Source organism: Pogona vitticeps, chromosome 1 (genome assembly GCF_051106095.1).
Source record: "Pogona vitticeps strain Pit_001003342236 chromosome 1, PviZW2.1, whole genome shotgun sequence".
NCBI classification, from domain to species: Eukaryota; Metazoa; Chordata; class Lepidosauria; order Squamata; family Agamidae; genus Pogona; species Pogona vitticeps.
The window spans coordinates 87404717-87425070 of NC_135783.1; the positions used below are offsets into that span (position 1 = coordinate 87404717).

The window sequence follows — 20354 nt, forward strand, 5'->3', positions numbered from 1 at the left end:
AGACCTCCCCTTCTGATTATAATTTTTCTCGAATAAAAAAATACCTCATAAGTCAGAATAAAATCCTTCATAACTATCATATACAGTGGTGCCCCGCATAGTGACGATAATCCGTTCCGGAAAAATCGTCGCTATACTGATTCGTCGCTATACGGGGTGTATACGGAGTGCTCCCCCGCGATCATCGCAAAGCGAATTTTCCCCATAGGGGCCATCTCAAAACGATCGCTCTTGCGATGGCAAAAAGTCCATCGCAAAGTGATTTCATCGCTAAACGGAGTGATCGTTATGCGAGGCACCACTGTAATACATACATTTCAGTCTTACCTATTATAACAGCTATGGCTCCTATTACCAGTCCCAAAACCAGGATCACTGGCGCAATAAGCAGCTTCCCACCTAAAAAAAAGAACGATAGATGAAATTTCAAGAACATCTCCATATGAAACGAATGTTGATTACTATTACAAGGATACAAATTATTTATAAGTGATCAGATATTATAAATAAGTAATTATTCAACAACTGGGAAGGTTTTTTTCCCCCCAGAAATGAACTTTCAATTGCATCTCTGGAAGACTGCACTGAATGGAGCTCTGGTTTGCAGACTGATAAGATTGATATGGAACAAGAAGTAAGCTAAGGCTGAAAGTTCCAACCAAATATACAGTAATGCGGTTCTCTGGCCTAAACCCAATTACTAATCTCAACTAGAGAATATGTACTGGTTCAGTGGCTGAATAATGAATCAATGTTTATATAAATTGCATTGATGCAACTGTTCTAAGTAGCTGGGACAAACTACGGAATTCAGGCCATAAGTCCTGTAAAAAGTAAAGATCAATATTCAAATAGTACAATGAATAGAAGATTTTTACTCTCAGTGTTAATAACAACAAATTACTTTTTGGATTTCTGTAATACCTAATGAAACAGATTTTAGAAGTTAGCATTCCAAGCTCTGCATAGCAGTTCCAGGGATTCAGAGGCACTTGGACTTAGAAACCCAACACTGACACAGAGAGACAGGTATTACCATATAGCGGCAATGGTGAACCTATGGCACGCATGCCACAGCTGGCACACGGAGCCCTTTCTGCTGGCACGTGAGCGATAAGTCGCCGGATCGCTACTCCCCCCCGGGCAGCCAAACCTGAGAAGGTGGCTACAGCCGCAGTGCTGGCACTTCAGCAGGCGAATCTGGAGCAGTTGGTGCTGGTGGTGGATCCAGAGTGGAGTCTCGAGGCACCTCCATGCCAGGATTCCTCCTTCAGCTACCACTTCTGGTTCTGCCACCACGGTGGCACACCTGTCCCCCCCGCCTCCCCAGTTTGGGCACGCGAGTAGACGCGAGCCTTTCTAACCATCAGGGTCATACCCATTACAATACAAGAGAAGTGCCTGAAGAGAGGATTTGGAAACATATAAACTAGCAGTGTATGTGTCCATGAAATGCAGATATGTATGTGTGAACTTAAATTTTTAGTGTTGTTTTTAAAATCGGAAATTCTTCCCACCTCAACAGAAACGGTCCCAAACAATAGAACTGCTGGGGTCAGGATTCATTTGTCAATACTTTGCATTCAACTGACCATTCAGATTGATATACAAGAGGCAGGTTGCTCACCAAATGTATATTTAGCAAGCAAGAGGATGCCTTTTGAGAAAAACCCACTAATATTTCACTAGAGCTTAAGTGCTGTTGTTGTTTTTTTACAATCAAGGTATCTCTGGCATTTCCCATCTATGCAGCAACATCAAAGTAGAGGGAAATTCATAATGCCTATACATTTCATTATGTATTTTAACACTAGACACAATTTAAACTGTATATAAAACATCACTTTCAATATATGTATATTTTCAGTAGTCTCAACTCTGGCTACATAGTTATACATATATTTTGCTGAACTAGTAAGTGGATATTTCACTCTTTCACATGTTTTCATTGGTTCCACCAATTACAATGTATGAATCACATTGGGACCTGGATGCAGCTTCAGCCATATGGAATCTCTTGGCTGACTCTTTTAGCAGTGAAAACATCAGTTAAAATTGGGGAGGGAGCACACAATAAGGAAAAATACAGTGCATGACTTGTTTTGCCTCCTTATGCAGTACACAATTTGTCATGCAGCATGTGATCTACTATTTAATTCACTTAATTGGATTCAGATGATGCTGTAATGATTTAATACATTTAAGAGAGCCTCATTTTGCCTCTTTCCAAGCAGTCAGTGGATTTGCAATCCATGCCAGAACATGGCCAAATCTGGAACAACCTTCTCATCTCCCAAAGCAGCTGGATAGAACTCAACTCAGCTGCATTTTGACTTAGCTTCTCCAACAGCTTTCCTGTATAGTATTTTCTAGGCACATTAGGCCACAATTTTCAATGTATGGGTACAGCAGAAGATGGACCACATTGTAGAAACCAGGCTTCTCTTTCAATAACTTGCCTCAACCAAAACCTGTTATTGCAATTTATACAAAGAAGCTACGTTATACCTAAAAATGAAAACCTCCATCAATAATTCAGTTAATACAACACTAATTTTGTAACAGTACAGTCAGAAGATCCATTATGTGTTTTATTGGATTAACATATGCTCTATCAGCCTATGAAAAAACAAATGTAATTACCATTGTTGCAACTACCACCATTACTTCCTAGTGTAATAGACACGACATCTAGCCTTCCTAAATGTCGTGTCACCATCAATGTGACTCTAAAAATATGCCTTTTGCTTATTCTCTTTATATTTCAGATTTTAAGCATCTGTAGCAATCCTAATTATTTAGCCTATATTCAGAACATATCATGCAAAAAGCTTTATCAGATTCAAATAAAGACGCAAAAAAACTGATAGAAAAAAACCTGAGCAATATCTGAAGATACACAGATAACATATTACTGGCAGAAACAGCAATAACTTGAAATGACTCCTGATGAAGGTGAAAGAAGGGAGTATAAAAGCAAGATGACAGCTAAATATTAAGAAGATAAAAACAATGACTATGTACAAATTATATAATTTTAAGACTGACAATGAAAAAATAATTGTTAAAGATTTCCTATATCTTGGTTCAATCATAGGTCAAAGTGAAATTTGAAAATGAGTGAGACTTGGAAGGGCAACAACGAAATAGCTAGAAAAGAGTAAAGGTATGTTTGTTGTTGGAGACTAAGGCCAAGATCATCCATTTCATGGCATTCCTGACTATTATGTACAGATGTGAAAGCTGTACAATGAAGAAAGCTGGCAGGCAAAAATTGATTGATTTGAAACGTGGTGTTAGGGGAGATAATGTATACCATGGTGTAGCGTTCTCTATTTATTTGATCTATGGTCTATGTTATGTAATATAATGGTTTATGAATACTAATGTTGCAGAGAGGCGGAGCCGAGACAGATGCTATAAGAGGTGGAGCCTGAGTCAATATTTCAGTCAGAGAGTGTGAGATTAAGAGAGTTTTAAGAGTATGTAGAGAGAAGGAGACAGTGTAATAGAGAGTGTAGTTTTGGGAAATTCTGAGGAATGATTAACTACTGAAGATATTCATGAATCAATCTATGTATTCAATAAATCAAAGTTTTATTTAAAAGAACTTGAAGTGTGGAGCTGAGTCTTTCTGAGGTAAATGGTGATTTAGAGATCACCTGGTGGCAGCAAGTGGAAAGAGTGAGGTTTGGTTGCCTTCGTGTGCTCAGGCGCCTGAAGGTCAAGCAAAGGGGCACAAGGGTGGACGCCACACATGGACTCCCAGAAAGACAAGAAAATGGGTTCACATCAAGCTAGAATTTTCACTAGATAAAATTAAACTGAGGCTATCATACTTTTGTACATATGAGAAGCCAAAACTCACTAGAAAAGATAACAGTGCTTGGAAAAAGTTGAAGGGTGCAGGAGAAGAGGAAGACCAAATATGAGATGGACTGACTCAATAAAGGAAGACTGTGAGACTAAAACAGGGCTTTTAGTGACGGAACATTTTGGAGGTTCCTGACTCACAAAGTTGCCAGAAGTCGGAAGTGGCTCAACAGCTCATAAGAAATGGGAAAGTGCTGTACAAAAGAGAATGTAATTCATTACAGTATAACAACATTGTCTGGAAATTCCCTTTTAGTCCTTTCTTAATAACTCTGAACCACACACAGGAAATCATCATTTAAATTTACATGATGGATTCCTCACAGTGTTCCATGTTAAATTGCTTCCTGTAATAGAATTTGTGAGTGTTAACCTTCTCAGACTTCAGAGATACGCACAGGAACAAGCTTGATATTAACTTTTGCTTCAGGCCTGTTTTCCATCAACATCTAATAAGATCTTTTTCTTATAATCCCAGTTTTAAAAAGCATACGACAAAAATGTTGGCCAAACTGCGCTGAATAATATTAAACCAATTATTTAATTTACACTTTTTTTGTCTAAAGATTTTAAATCAAAATACCCTGTTTTGAAACTTGTGTCTTTCTAAAAAAAAATTACTTCTAACTGGGTATTATAAAAATCAAAACATACGAGGGTTTAAGCCCAAGGTTAAGGTTTATTGGACACTATTGCCATCCAATAAAGGTTAAACTATGACCTGTTTTAAGCATACATTTGTGGTTTTGAATACGCAGATTAATTTTCTGGGCCACACAAGGGAAGCAGGCTCATTTTGTGCAACATGGTGGCAAATTCTACAAACCAAGTTCATTCATTTTCTTTTGGAAGATAGTCTTAACATAATACATGTGTCGAGTGAGGAAGCAGTCATCAGAGCAGCAAGCACCCCCTAAATGCCCCAGCTGCTGCTTACAGAAAAGAAATAAAGTTTGGAGATGTTTTTAACCTTTGACCAGCCAAGCCTCCTGTTTCTTGAAAAATAATTAGTTTGCCTGAGATTTCTTGCATTGTTCAGAAAAATTCAAACTCAGAAATACACTTTAGAAACATTGTGGGAGCTAGATTTCTAGCTTATCTTCACTGTCTCCTGGTTCACTGTTGCAGCTTAGTAGCCTAGCAAGGAGGTTTGGTGGCTTTTTAGCTTTCGCAACCCTTTTCTGAAACTCTTTGTATGTGCACTTTCCCCATAGAGTTATTTTGTCTCTTTAACAATATCTAAAGAAGCAGTCATGTTAATATATATCAGCAAGCTGGCAAAAGTAAAGGTGGGGGAAAGAGTGCAAAGGGCAAAATATCATAGCACTTCAGTAGACTTCACAGACGTTCACACTGAAACAAATCTGTGTTTGCCAAGGGTCCTACAGTACAGTGCCTTCTCTGCATTTTTTGTCTCTTTACCACTCTCTTATCCGTTTGAAACACATGTTGCCAAGTTCTATCCCAACATCACTTTGAGAATCTGGAGTATTTACACCATAATTCCAAACAGGCAATTTCTTTTAACTGGATACTCACCAAATCCCAGCAGAAGATCTCAAGCAGTGCTTTCAGAAGCTTCTTCTATTACCTCATGTCTGGTTGACTTGTATAATGAAATCCATCTTTGTTGTACAGCAGGGGTCTCAAACATGCGGCCCACGGGCCATTTGCGGCCCGCCGGACAATAATTTGCGGCCCCCGCCTTGCCTGCCCCCCCTAAAGCGCCCACGTGTCCTCTGCTGTCAAGAGTGAAAAAAAGCTTCGCCTCGCTCACCGGCTTTGTCCCAAGACAGTGCCTCTTGCACCCTCCATCCGGAACTGCAGTCTGCCAGCCAGCCCGCCTGTCTGCTGGCGGGCAGGCTGCAGTTCTGGATGGAGGGTGCAAGAGGCACTGCCTTGGGGGAGAGCCAGCGAGCGAGGCGCGCTGCCGGCCCTTTTCTCCGAGCGCCTGAGCCAAGCTGCCAACAGCAGCTGCCGCCGCCACAGCCTCTTCCAGGGAAGCGGCTCTCTGGCCCTCTTTCTCTCTTGGCACCCCCAGCACCAGCCTGGACAGCAGCCGTCTCAGCACATGGCGGTGCTTCCTCCTCCTCCTCTTCATCCTGCTTCACCCACCTCAGCTCTGGAGGCTGCCTGGGCTGGCCTCGCAAAGTTTGCTCCTCTGTCGTGGTGGGGGTAGCTGCTGCTGCTGAGTGCGCCTTTTTTTGAGGGGGGCCCTCAGAGGAAGGTTGCCGGACCTCCATGTGTGTGTGTGCGCGCATGTGTGCGCGCGCGTGCACCTGTGGGGGGGCCCAACCCATTCTGTTTAATTTCGTAGGTACTGGTGGGGGCTTTTCTCTTTTGGCAAGGTGAATTCTGTGATGGTTTTTTTTTTTAATGTTGTGCCCTCCTCCCGCTGGCTAGGTGGTTGCCAGCATTCCCACCCTTCTCTGCTTCTTCATACTGCTGCTGGTGGTGGTAGTGGTGGTGAAGAAGGAGCTGGAGGGATTCGTGGCTGGCGACGAGGGCTCGCGCCCTCTCCTCCTCCTTGGAGCCCCAGCCGGGCTAAGGAAACTCCTGGGCAGCTTCCTCAGGCTCTTGCTCTGCTTAGCGGAAAATCTGATACGGCCCAGCCTCACCCAGACTGTGCCTCCAGCGGCCCCCAGGTAAATTGAGTTTGAGACCCCTGTTGTACAGGCTGTGCTTGTTTCTATGTGCCTAGTATAACAAAACCCTTCCTTCTGACACTACCACCTCATCTATTGGCTGGAATGTTCCTACTCCTCTGCCTGTCTAGCAGCTCCTTCCATGAATAGTTCAATCAATTTAACAACCTAATTATACCTTTTGAAAACCATACTACTAAGTTATCCAATATCACTGATTCTGTTATCACAGAGAGAGGGGGGTAGGGAGGGAGAGGGGAGAAACACAGTGTGGTCAGCCCTTTTATCACTGGAGTATTAAGATTAAGAAAGCCATTATCTAATTTTCTGATTTGTTGACTAAACTATCACAAACAAAGAACGCTGAATGATGAGTAAACACCTTGCAGACATCACAGAGTATCTCCAACCATCCTACTAAGAATTTGGTTTGGGTTAGGAGAGAGGGTTTGTTTTTATTGTCATTTTACAGTTGCTCTGCATTCACTTGACAATACAATCCTCCACAGGTTTGCTGAGAAGTGTCTACCACTGGTTTCAATGGGACTTGCTTTCAAGACTGAACATGAATATAGCCTTTAATTAAAAGCTCAGCTGGAAAAGAATTTCGCCATGCCATTTTGTGGGATGTAATTATTAATGGAAGGAGAAAACAGGAGGGTGGAGTATTTCATTTTCCCATTCATCACTTTTCAGGGATCACCACTGGTTAAACAACAATCCCTTAACACTCTTAATTAAAGAAACAGAGCGAAGATATAAGTGGCACAAAGAAGAAAGCATCTTCCTTATTATTCTTAGACAAAACTGGCATTTGAAAATTGAACCCTGAGGGTATTTCCTATACCAGCCAACCTACGTAGGGCTCATTAGACTTTACACTTCGCATGCTCATTTCAATTTTAAAAGAGATGTGCCTGCACTAGAAAACAGACATGACAGCAGTCATGGGCTAATTTGTCTACACAAATTATCCATATGGGCCACTCAGCCCATAGCTCACAATGCATAAATAAGCTCATCATGTTGTGCAACTCAAAGCTTTTTGTGACACCCAGCGCAGCTCCAGGCACTAGCATGGTAATGCTATAGTGTCAGGGTTCAGTTAGCCCATTCATGTGCAAAATCCATACAAAAATGGGCCATCTCAATATGGTAGCCCGCCCTACCATACACAAGCCATTAACATAGTTGTAAACTGGGAAGTTTTGGAATAACTTCCATTTACTTCAAGATAATTCTAGCTCCAAGCAGAATTTAACTGTACCAATAACGTGGTGGCGCTGTGGGCTAAACCGCAGAAGCCTGTGCTGCAGGGTCAGAAGACCAGCAGTAGTAAGATCGAATCCACGCAACAGAGTGAGCTCCCGTCGCTTCATCCCAGTTCCTCGCCAACCTAGCAGTTCGAAAGCATGTAACTGCAAGTAGATAAATAGGTACCATCTCGGTGGGAAGGTAAAACAGCGTTCCCTAGTCATGCTGGCCATGTGACAACAGAAACTGTCTTCGGACAGGCACTGGCTCTATGGCTTGAAAAGCGGGATGAGCGCCGCCTCCTAAAGTCGGACACAACTGGACTGAAAATGTCAAGGGGAACCTTTACCTTTACCTATAATAAGAATTATTATTAGCAAGGAGAGAGAAGAGGGCCTTCTTAAACTAACAGTGCAAAGAAAGAGAGGAAAATAATAGAAAGCGAAAAACCAGAGATCTGTTCATGAAAACTGGAGATATTAAAGGAATATTTCATGCAAAGATGAATAGCAGGGACCTAACAGAAGCAGAAGACATCAAGAAGAGGTGACAAGAATACACAGAAGAATTCTACCAGAAAGATCTTGATGTCCCAGACAACCCAGATAGTGGGCATTAGAAAGAATGGCTAGTCAATGAAGGCCAGTGGAGGTGATGGCATTCCAGTTGAACTATTTAAAATCTTAAAGGATGATGCCGTTAAGGTGCTGCACTCAATATGCCAGCAAGTTTGAAAAACTCAGCAGTGACCAGAAGATGGGAAAAGATCAGTCTACATCCCAATACCAAAGAAGGGCAGTGCCAAAGAATGCTCCAACTACCATAAAATTGCACTCATTTCACACGCTAGCAAGGTTATGCTCAAAATCCTCCAAGGTAGGCTTCAGCAGTATGTGGACCGAGAACTCCCAGAAGTACAAGCTGGATTTCGAAGGGGCAGAGGAACTAGATACCAAATCGCTAACATGCGCTTGATTAAGTAGAATGCCAGAGAGTTCCAGAAAAACATCTGCTTCTGCCTCATTGACTATGCAAAAGCCTTTGACTGTGTGGACCACAGCAAACTATGGCAAGTTCTTAAAGAAATGGGAGTGCCTGACCACCTCATCTATCTCCTGAGAAGTCTATATGTGGGACAGGAAGCCACAGTTAGAACTGGATATGGAACAACTGATTGGTTCAAAATTGGGGAAGGAGCACGACAAGGCTGTATGTTGTCTCATGGCCACTGGTCCTATCACCTCCTGGCAAATAGAAGGGAAAGATATGGAGGCAGTGACAGATTGTACATTCTTGGGCTCAATGATCACGGCAGACAGTGACAGCAGCCATGAAATTAAAAGACTCCTGCTTTTTGGGAGGAAAGCAATGACAAACCTAGACAGCATCTTAAAAAGCAGAGACATCACCTTGCCAACAAAGGTCTGCATAGTCAAAGCTATGGTTTTTCCTGTAGTGATGTACGGAAGTGAGAGCTGGACCATAAAGAAGCTGACCTACCAAAAATTAATGCTTTCGAATTGTGGTGCTGGTGGGGACTCTTGAGAGTCCCCTGGACTGCAGGGAGATCAAACCTATCCATTCTGAAGGAAATCAACACTGAATGCTCACTGGAAGGACAGATCCTGAAGCTGAGGCTTCAATACTTTAGCCATCTCATGAGAAGAGAAAACTCCCTGGAAAAGACCCTGATGTTGGGAAAGTGTGAAAGCAAGAGGAGAAGGGGACAACAGAGGACAAGATGGTTGGACAGCATCGTCGAAGCTACCAACATGAAACTGACCCAACTCCGGGAGGCAGTGGAAGACAGGAGGGCCTGGCATGCTCTGGTCCATGGGGTCACGAAGAGTTGGATACGACTAAACAACAACAACATAATACAAGAAGTGCCCTGCTGGATCAGGCCAAGGGCCCATCTAGTCCAGCTTCCTGTATCTCACAGTGGCCCCACCAGATGCCTCTGCAAGCACACATGACAACTAGATACCTGTCTCTTTATACCACTCCCCTGCATAGCCTTCCTTTTAAGCCTGGAATAAAATACACATCATTTTTGCATGCCACAGATGCAGAAAACTATGGAATTTGGCTCCAAGTAATTCTGAATAAAGGATCCACGTTGTTGCCAATTTCATGTATTGTCAACCACAATATAAAGCAGCATTTTCTATTCTGATGAATTATTTGATTCAATTACACCTTGAGAAATCCCAAACTTATTTACTTGTAGTGTTCTTGATTTTAAATGTATTTATTAATTGCAATCACATCACAGAACATATTTCTCCAGAATACTTTTATCACACACTCACCACAGACAGAGCCTCTCACTAATCTCCTTAAATGTGGTCTTTCAGGGAGGTAGCGATATTTGCATCCAAATATACTGAGGTTTGACGTATGATCTCCAAAGAAGCGGAGTTGGCGGTATCTCTCCCCACAGCGGTAACAGAAATTAGTGTTACACTGCGAACAAGTCATATGATCGCATCCTTCTGTTCTCTGGATATGGATCTTTGCAAGCAAATACAAAGAGGGGAGGGAAGACGAGAACAAAAGTTATTTTTTAAAAAAACAATTGGTCAACATTTATTTCAATGATCTGATAACACACATTATCCAGTATTTATGTCCTTGAGAAAAGCTACTGTCTTGTCACTTAGGAGCTCTTAGTGGAAGCTCTTTAATTCCAAAATGGCCTGAGGCAAATTTCAGTACTGGCCATTTAAGGAATCCATCAGTTGCTTTATAATACAGAAATAAATGCATGTTTAGAAATAGATCAAGTTAATTTTCAGAACATAAAAGAAACTTCACAGAGCTCTTTAGCTGCTAAATTATTTCTTACACATGGCCTGCTCAGATGTATAGCGCAGCTTTTTCCAGGAGGGACACAGACAGATAACTAGTTCTGCATTACATGTTCAGTCTTCAATCTCCCCAGTTTAAAGGGAGATATTTTGATCTAAAAATGTATTAAATACAATGTTGTATAGTAAAATGTCTGGTATAACCTGAGTCATGTACAAAGTGGATTCAGCTCTACCAAGGTTAAAGACTTAATATTGTGCAGCTGGAGAAAATGATGTAATCTTATGTAATGTCCAAATGATGTAATTAATGTACATTCTGATTGGTCCGTACATGTATAAAAGGCATGTGTAAACAGGACCTGTTATCTGCTGTAAGTCAGCTCATTTATTTCTATATTGCATATTCTATCATGTCATGTCATGCTGCTGGTTTCATGTCTGAAATCTAAGCTCTCTGTAGACATTGCTGATTTTTACTCTCTCAGTGTTATAGGGTCATTGCAGCTATATACAGTGGTGCCTCGCTTAACGATTGCCTCGTTTAGCGATGAATTCGCATAACGATGTGTTTTTTTTAGAAAATAAGATGCACTGTATAACGATGTTTCCTATGGGCGATTTTCGCTTAGCGAAGTTTGGGACCATGCTTCGCATAACGAATGAGATTTTAGGTCCCCTGCTTCACTTAACGATGTTTTTTTTTCAATTAAAAAAGTGTCTTAGAAGGGTCAAAAACGGTTCTAAATGCTTGGATTCGTTAGAGGACCCCCTAAGTCATGTGCAAACCTGATTTGGCTTTGATCTGACTTTTCGTTAATTTATGGTTAATTTTTTTTTTGGCCCATAGGAACCAATGGACCTGTCAAAATCTGACAGCTCCATGCTTTCCTATGGGGGAGAAAACAATTCGCCATAAATTAATGAAAGTTCAGATCAAAGCCAAATCAGGTTTGCACACGACTTGGGGGTCCTCTAACGAATCCAAGCATTTAGAACAGTTGCTGAGTCTTCATTAATTTTTTGTGAATTTTTTCTTCCCCCATAGGAAATAATGGAGCTGTCAGATTTTGACAGCTGTCAAAAGTTGGGGGGAAAAAATTCACCCTAAATTAACGAAAAGTCAGATCTAAGCCAAATTACATTTGCACCCGTTTTAGAAGGTGCAGAAGCTATTCCAAGCATTTAAAACCATTTTTGCCCCTTGTATGACACATTTAAAATTGCAAAAATTGACTTCGCAAAGCCATTGAAATGTATTGAGTCAGCTTCAATACATTCCAATGGAGGAAACATTGTTTCGCTTAGCGATGTTTCCTATGGGTTTTTTCACTTAACGACGGCAATCCGTTCCAATTGGAACGGATTAACCGGTTTCCAATGCATTCCTATGGGAAATGGTGTTTCGCATAGCGATGGTTTCACATAGCGATGTTTTTTTTGAACGAATTAACATCGCTATGCGAGGCACCACTGTATTTCCTAACTCTGCTTCCATCCAGAAACTTAACAAATTCTTTGGAAAGCTTGTTGCCAACCAGGTCAGACAAAACTGGTTCACATGGACCAGTGGTCTGACTAGGTAGAAGGCAGAGTCAGCAACCAGAGGTTCATGTTTCTATAGGATCAATGATTTGTCTTACAAAGTAACAAAACGCTTCCTTCCCTAGGTTTCAACAGAAGTTCAGACAACAGAGAAAAAGAAAAAAGAAGACAATGACAGGATAATACGAGAAGAATGTTTTGGGTTAGATTCTAACCTAATTGGGTTTTGCTTCTGCAGGAGAGTTTGGTTTGGTGTCTGCAGGTTTTAGTTGTGATGAATGAGATATTGTAGCAATTTCGCATTGCCAGAATTTTGCATTGTGAGATTGCTGGAACTTACAGGATGGATTCATTTTGTACTTTTACAGGTCTAACACAGCAATTCTATTCATAAGTACTCAGAAGTAAGTCCCAATGAGTTCAATGAAATGTTAATAGGGGTTCGTATACCTGTACCTGAAAAAAAAGTGCTGTATCGCAGTTTTATTTTTTATCAGGTTCACTTAAGCACCCATCTAAAGACATTTGTGCCCTATGTATTTATGTAGGTGACTATATATACATATTTTATTCTGTACTGCAATGGTTTTAAAAATTTTTTATCTCAAGCTCCTTTAGAATTAAGAGAACAAACTTTCACAAAAATATTTCAAATCCCATCTTCAGCTGAGCTCTCTGCACGTGTACGATGCTCCTCCTATGAAGGCTGCAAAATATATCATGTTTGTTTGATTAAAAACCCATTATTAAAAACAATTTTAAAAGGTCTTACTGGTATGACTTGATTTATGATGCATCTCATCCCTACCCTTAAGAATTTCTACTCTCCGAAATACATGCCTTACAAGGGCAATGCTGTCAGGAAGGCCAGTAGTGAAAGTGTAAAGTTTACCAACTTTAAATTGCCATTTTTTTGTTCTCTAATCATCTCTAGCCAGATGTGTCAGCATTCTAAGCCTCCAGAGCTACAATGAAACCCAATTCTTGGGAGAGAGCAGCAGTTACACAGTTGTTTAGGAGAAGACTGTTCCCTCAGTATCGCTTACAGGATGAGAAACAAACTTCCTCTTCTGTGCAACTATCAAAGGTATAAGTGCCCTGTCCTCTTTTCCATCTAAACACCTTGCTCTCTTGCAGGGTATTTCCAGTGTACTAAGGTGTCAGAATGTGAATAGGAGTACCTACAGAAAACAAATAAACAACGTTGAAAATACTAAAATATCTACGTTCAACATGTGTTTTCTGTCTTTCTGTACATTCAGAGAAGCACACAGAAAATGAAACACATTCTACATTTTATATTAACTAATTCATTGTATTAAAGTGGTTCTAGTTTTTCAAACTTTGGCTGATTCAGAAAATGCCCCTTATAGTCTGGGCATGGTAACTCACACATAATCTTGAAAAGTATGGATTTTATTTTTATATTTTAGGATTCTAGGCTTCATAGATATGAAGTGCACATGGCCTGAATGCTAACCTACCACTCTGAGACAAAGTATGTCCTTGATGCTGGACATGAGTGCATAAGGTACATGCATAGTCATGTCCAGCATCAAATCAAGGCTGGAATTGGTTGAAGGAGTGGCACTGGTGAGAGAAGTAAGGTCCAGTTTGTGCCAAGGACCGATGCCAGAAAACTTGGTTTTAGCCAGCTGAATTGGCAGAACAGACAAAGTCATAAACCAAGGAGTTGATTAAGTTGGCACCAGAGAAGGCAAAGTAGATACAGAAGAACTGGCTGAAGGACCCTTCTTGTGTTTCAATTTTTTTGGCTTCAATGCATCAGTATCAGCCATAGCAGAAGACCCAGTATGCAATGTATCACATCTTCTCTTAGAGTGCTTCTTATCCCTCAGTGGTAAAATGTCTTTGCCCATGTCACAGGATGAGGAACCAGAGAAGAGGGATTGTAATACAACATCAGAGCTGAGTTCAGTACTAGTGTTTTCTTTGGCAATACCAATGGCACTTTTGGCTGTGGAGACTGCTGAAGTCAAAGCTAAGACCATATGGAGGATCCAATTTTGGCCAGTTAAATCTACCACCCTTAGAGATTTTCCCCAAAAATAAAGAGTAAGGTCTAATTGAAACCACAGCACACAGAGCAAGCCTGAGCCAAGCAACCCTCACCAAGGCAAAAGAAGCACTGAGATTGGCCGTCAAGAATGGGAAACTTTCCCTCTCTTGTCCATACATTTTTAAAACAAGGTTGATGAGGCCATGAAGGCAGACAAACCCCAAAAACAAAAAATGAATATGATAAAATTTGGCCAAAGACCAAGAAAAAATACAAGAGAAAAGAAATTAACTTAGCCCATAGCTTAAGAATATAAAACTATGAAAATGCATTTAACTGTGTCCACAACTAACTCACTCTCATGATGGATGAAAAATAACTGAGAGGATCAGGTTTGGGTGTGTGAGATGATGTATGGTAAGAGTAGGCATGACATCCACCAAAACTGGTTAGCTAGGAATTTTCTGGAAAAAGCCTCTGTGCAGGTGCAGACCCATTTTGTGAGTCGCAGAGACCATGAAGAAGAATACTGCATATCTGACTATAGATCCTAACATAATTTAGAAACCATTATATTACAGCAGGGATGGAAATCACATGGCCTGGGACCACATGAACCCTCCTCCACTGATAAAGTACACAACTAGCCAAGAATTTCAATGTAATCCACTGAGTCAATGTAATCCACTGAGTCAATGTAATCCACTGAGATGCTATAATTGAGTCTGATCCAGGAATATACAACCATACTCATCTTCTACAGTGGTACCTCACTAGACGACGACCTCGCAAAACGATGAATCTGCATGACGACAAGGTTTTGTGATCGCTATAGTAATTCGCAAAACAATGATTCCAATGGGTGGATTTTCACTTGACAATGATTTGGTCCATGCTTCACGGACCGTTTTTTCACAAGACGACATTTTTACAGCTGATCGGCGTCTTCACAAAATGGCTTCCCTATGTTTTCGGGACCCGTGCTTCGCAGGACAGCCATTTTTACAGCTGATCGGTGCTTCGCAAAATAGCTGCAAAACGATGACGATTTTCCCCATTGGAACACATTAAACAGGTTTCAATGCATTCCAGTGGGAAAACAGTTTTCGCAAGATGATGATTTTGCTAAACAGCAATTTTCACGGAATGAATTATCATCGTCATGCGGTGCACCACTGTATTTCTGCTCATACATCCTTAGTCTTCCAAGGAGATGATGATGATCATAACAACACTTTCCAAGTCATAAAATCTTGAAACAGCTTTGACAAAACATGATATTGAGAAAGAATAGAACTTGAATTGATTTGGCTGAAGTAATTCCATTGGAAACATTCTTAATGTTCTAACCTTTATGCCTTACCAGACCATCTCTGAAGACAACTCACATTGAAATATAAAGTCTTTCAGGTGCAACTATATTTTTGTGTTGTTTTTGCTTTGTGTTGTTTTTGTCTGGATATGTTTATCAGACCAAATGATCTTTAGCTTTCTCTACCAGCATTCTACTCAGTTTAACATCCCATAATTTAAAGTTAAAGGGAAAAAAACAGCACTAAGGCTACTTTGCAAATAAAATTATGCTCTTCCAGTAGTAGACAAGAACTGGTTGTTTAACTGGTTGAAGAGAAGCAGAACAATCATTTAGAGGGAAATTCCCAAAGAAGGAGATTTCTGTGACCTATGATAGACATGCAAATGCCACATTTTCAGTAAATACAAGACATATACAGAAAAGCAATGCTGCAATTCCAAAATGTCAGTTTCATATCAAAACAAAGTGTTCCAAAATGTATTTTACTTCCTTTTTGTGCAGTGAGAATGCAAGTTTGTAAAAACAAGCAGAACCAGTTGGTTGAAAGTGTCAGAACTTCTCAAGCGTACAGCACAATACATCTTTCAATATACTGAGCAAAGCTTTACTTGACAGAAATGATTTCACTAAACATGAAGTTTCTTTTTTGTTAATCCCAATTTACAGTGGAATTAAATGTTGTTTTTAAATATCTATTATTCTTATAGAAAAATCTATAACTCCTTATTAACAAAACTGTCCACCATCAGCTGTTTTAACCATACAGTGGTGGAGTTAAATGTTAATTCACTTGATTCTTCATAGTATTGAACTATCAGATGCCATCTATGTGGTGTACCATCAACTGTTCAAACACTGTTCACAATTTTCAATATTTTTTGCCCCTGGGTTTAAGGGTGTATATTTAGTAAGCTCCTTAGCTTTAATGATTTTTACATAACAATAACAACAATGGGCTGTCAAGTCAATTATGACTTACTATGGTCCTTTGCAGGGTTTTTTAGATACAGAACATTCAGAAGTGGTTTACCATTCCCTTATTCTGGTGTACTTTGGGACTGTACAACATGCCCAAGACCACCTAGGCTGGCTACTTTGATGAGGAATCAAACTCCCAAACTCTGGCTTCATAGCCTGTTACCCAACTCACTAAGCCATCCAGGAAGCAGTTTTTACCTAACAAAAATCAACTTCAATATTCCGATTCGGAAACATTTTTATTTCTCTAAAGGAACTAAAATTTAAACTGTGAGTGACTGAACTGTCAGGAAAGTAAATAATGCTGTTGTAGCTGGCATTAAAAGATAATAATACAGCTTTAAAGAGTATGCTTTCAAAGAAAATAAGACTGCAATCAATGTAACCACATACACACTCTCTCTTTCTGGGTGCTGCTTCAGTTGCTGAGATTGTCTACCATCATGACATATCTCCACCTACTTCTCAATTGTGTGGATCAACTGTTCTCTGTAAAGGCCCAACCTGTCTCTGCTATTACTAATTCAAGGTCCAGCTTCTACCTCATTCACATTTATCCTTCATCCTCCCTTCAGAGATGCATTGAGGTATATTATATTTGTCATGACAAGACATATAATTTAAATTTTTAATAATCTTAAATTTATTGATAAGCTTATGTTTCTTAATAACCAACTCTCTTTCTTTTTGTTTTCTTATCTGATTAAATATGACTACTTTGTTCTTTATCATATTTAATCTTTTTCTTTTTTTATGTTTGTATATTTTTGTTCTTAGCTTTAATTTTTCCCTTTAATGTTGTGACCTGCCTCTTTTCACTCGTTCATTTTTAGCTTTAAATATTGCCTTTTAATAATGTTAACCACTGTTGTATACTCATTGTTTTCAACCTTAAATATGGTCTTTCAATGTTGTAAGCCGCCTTGTGTTCTTTCAAAGGAAAAAGGTGGGAGTAAAAATATTTTAAAGTAAGTAAGTAAGTAAGTAAGTAAGTAAGTAAGTAAGTAAGTAAGTAAGTAAGTAAGTAAGTAAGTAAGTAAGTAAGTAAGTAAGTAAGTAAGTAAGTAAGTAAGTAAGTAAGTAAGTAAGTAAGTAAGTAAGTAAGTCTGAATTCCATAGGTACAAGCCAACAGAACTTTCTTCAGCAAAGTCCACTCATTTAAACTAAGATTTTACAGAATTTCCTGGCTGTCTTTCTGCCCTGCATCTTTGAAGAATAAACTTGATCTATTTGTTCTCTTCTATAGATACAGTACACATTTTAACTCAAAGGAGAAAGCTACTTGGCATATTTTAATTAATACTTCCCTCCCACAGTATTCATATGTATTCATCAAATGAGATGTCATCTGAAATCCCTCTGTTTCAACAGGTAAATCAGAATTGGTGTAAGTAATGGCTAAGAAATGAGCCATATCTAGTTCAAATCAGTTCCCAGCCTTACATATGTTAGAAATGGCACTAATTTAATGAGAAACAATAGGTTTTAATGATCCATTTCACGTCTTCACTTAGAACTTTGACTGTTCTAGGATCCCTTTTAGGAGTCAATGAAGACAAGAAAAGAAGAATAAGCCATTCCATGTTTTTTTATTTTTTGCAAACAAAAAAGGACCATCCCTAGTGTTGGCATGCCTTCCAAGTTAGCATACCCTGTAATGACCACTGCTCGAATTTGGTTTACAATACCAAGTTGTGTTGTGATATCATAGATGCAGAGAAAACAGGGGTACAATAATATACCAGGGTATGAAGTGTCTGCTGTTTAGCTGCTGCAATCAAACAGACAACTATTTTTAGCTAACCTTGGTTCATGGTTGCTATGAGAATACATATACAGTGGTGCCTCGCATAACGTTTGCTTCGTTTAACGTTTTTTTCACTTAACGTTTATTTTTTCAGAGTCAGATTGTGCTTCGTATAATGTTTTTCCCTATGGGCGATTTTCACATAGCGATTTTGGGACCATGCTTCGCTTAACGTTTTTTTTTTAAGGTCCCCTGCTTCACTTAACAATGTTCATTTTTTCAATTACAAAAGTGTCTTAACATGTTGAAAAACAGTTTTAAATGCTTGGAATCGTTAGTGCACCTTCTAAAATGTGTGCATACTTAATTTGGCGTTGATCTGACTTTTCGTTAATTTTTTGTGAATTTTTTTCTCCCCCATAGGAAACAATGGAGCTGTCAGATTTTGACAGCTGTCAAAAGTTGGGGGGAAAAAATTCACCATAAATTAACGAAAAGTCAGATCAAAGCCAAATTAACTTTTGCATCCGTTTTAGAGGGTGCAGAAGCTAATCCAAGCATTTAAAACCATTTTTGACCCTTTTATGACACACTTAAATTTGCAAAAATTGACTTTGCAAAGCCGTTGAAATGTATTGAGTCGGCTTCAATACATTCCAATGGAGGAAACATTGTATCGTTTAACAATGTTTCCTATGGGTTTTTTCGCTTAAGGATGCCAATCCGTGCCTATTGGAACAGATTAACCGGTTTCCAATGCATTCCTATGGGAAATGGTGTTTCGCATAAAGTTTTTTTCGCATAAGGTTTTTTTTTTTTGAACCAATTAAAAACGTTATGCGAGGCACCACTGTACTCAGCTGGTCTTGGAGAATGTTTCTGGAAATAGGGAATTGGCTCTACAGATTTCAAAGATAGATGCATTAACATACTGCTTTAGAATAGGGATGGCAAGCATATGGCCATATAGATGATGTTGAGGTACAACTCCCATCAGTCTCTCCCATTGGCCACACTGTATGCAGCTGAAGGAAGTTACTGTCCCACCTGGAGAACCTCACATTCTCAATCGGGGCTATATGGCTCCCTGGGGGCCCCTGGCATATTTGAAAAGGACCACAGGCTGGAAACAAGTCTTCATACATCACTTTATAAGGTTTCTTATGAGACTGATTCGGCCTATATTTCTTTCATATTGTGTTTATAGCCATGGCCAAAACAAGGATGAAAATGGCTGCTCTGTAACGTGAATGATTTGTATTTAAAAAGAGGGACACACAAAAGTTTAATGATCTTTTGTGGTTCCCTCTTTTGCTTAACTTTTATTATTTATTTACCCCGCACCATCTGGCAACCAGGCCAATCTGGGTGCCTAACAACATAATAAACAACAACATTAAAACACAAGAAAAATAAATTAATTAATACAAGCCAAATAGGGTAAATTAAAACAGATGGCAATAAAGGTGGTAAAAAGGGTGATGGAGAGGATGACAAAAAGGATGGTAAAAGGGAGGCCAAGATCTTAATGCTCAGGGAAAGCCTGGCAGAAGAGCCAAGTCTTCAATGCTCGTTTGAACCCATCCAGAGAGGGTGCCAGGCAGATCTTAATAGGCAGATTGTTCCATAGGCGGGGGGGGGGAGGGAACCGCCAAGAAGGCCCAGTTTCTTGTTCTTTCCCTCTGGGCCTCTTTCGGGGTCAAGGCCCTCAACCACCCTGCCTGTGAGGAATGGGTATTACAGACAGATCTGGCTGGGAGCAGGCATTCTGATAGGTACCGAGGTCCTAACCCGTTTAGGGCTTTGAATGTTATCATCATAACCTTGAAGTCGATGCAGAAACGAACCGGTAGCCAATGAAGGGCAGCCAGAGTGGGGGAGACGTGCTGGAATTTATTCAGTCCAGTTATTAATCTGGCCGCCAAATTTTGGACCAGTTGGGAGTCTCCACATCAGCCTCAAGGGTAACCCCACTACTTCTTTCACTCTTTGTATATCTGATTGCCTGACACATTTTTTTTCATCCAATATTATTGAAAGGGATATTATAAAGACATTGTAGTGTGAACAATGAGGTTTCTTGGCAGTCAATCAGAAGGTCCAGTGGAAGGGGGAATGCTGAATTGGCACAAGAGCCTGGAACCCAGGCAGAAGTTTTTTGGGTTT

General features: G+C 40.0%; 1 protein-coding gene across 1 annotated transcript in view; it reads right to left on the reverse strand.

Moving 5' to 3' along the window:
- The window catches only part of RNF217 (ring finger protein 217), a 53114-nt gene that overhangs the window by 7754 nt on the left and 25006 nt on the right, over positions 1-20354 (reverse strand). The window contains exons 4-5 of the mRNA XM_020794098.3: positions 10085-10286; positions 328-399 (exon numbers count right to left, since the gene is read on the reverse strand). Coding sequence (XP_020649757.3) covers positions 328-399; positions 10085-10286 — 274 coding nt within the window. The remainder of the gene's footprint in view (positions 1-327; positions 400-10084; positions 10287-20354) is intronic.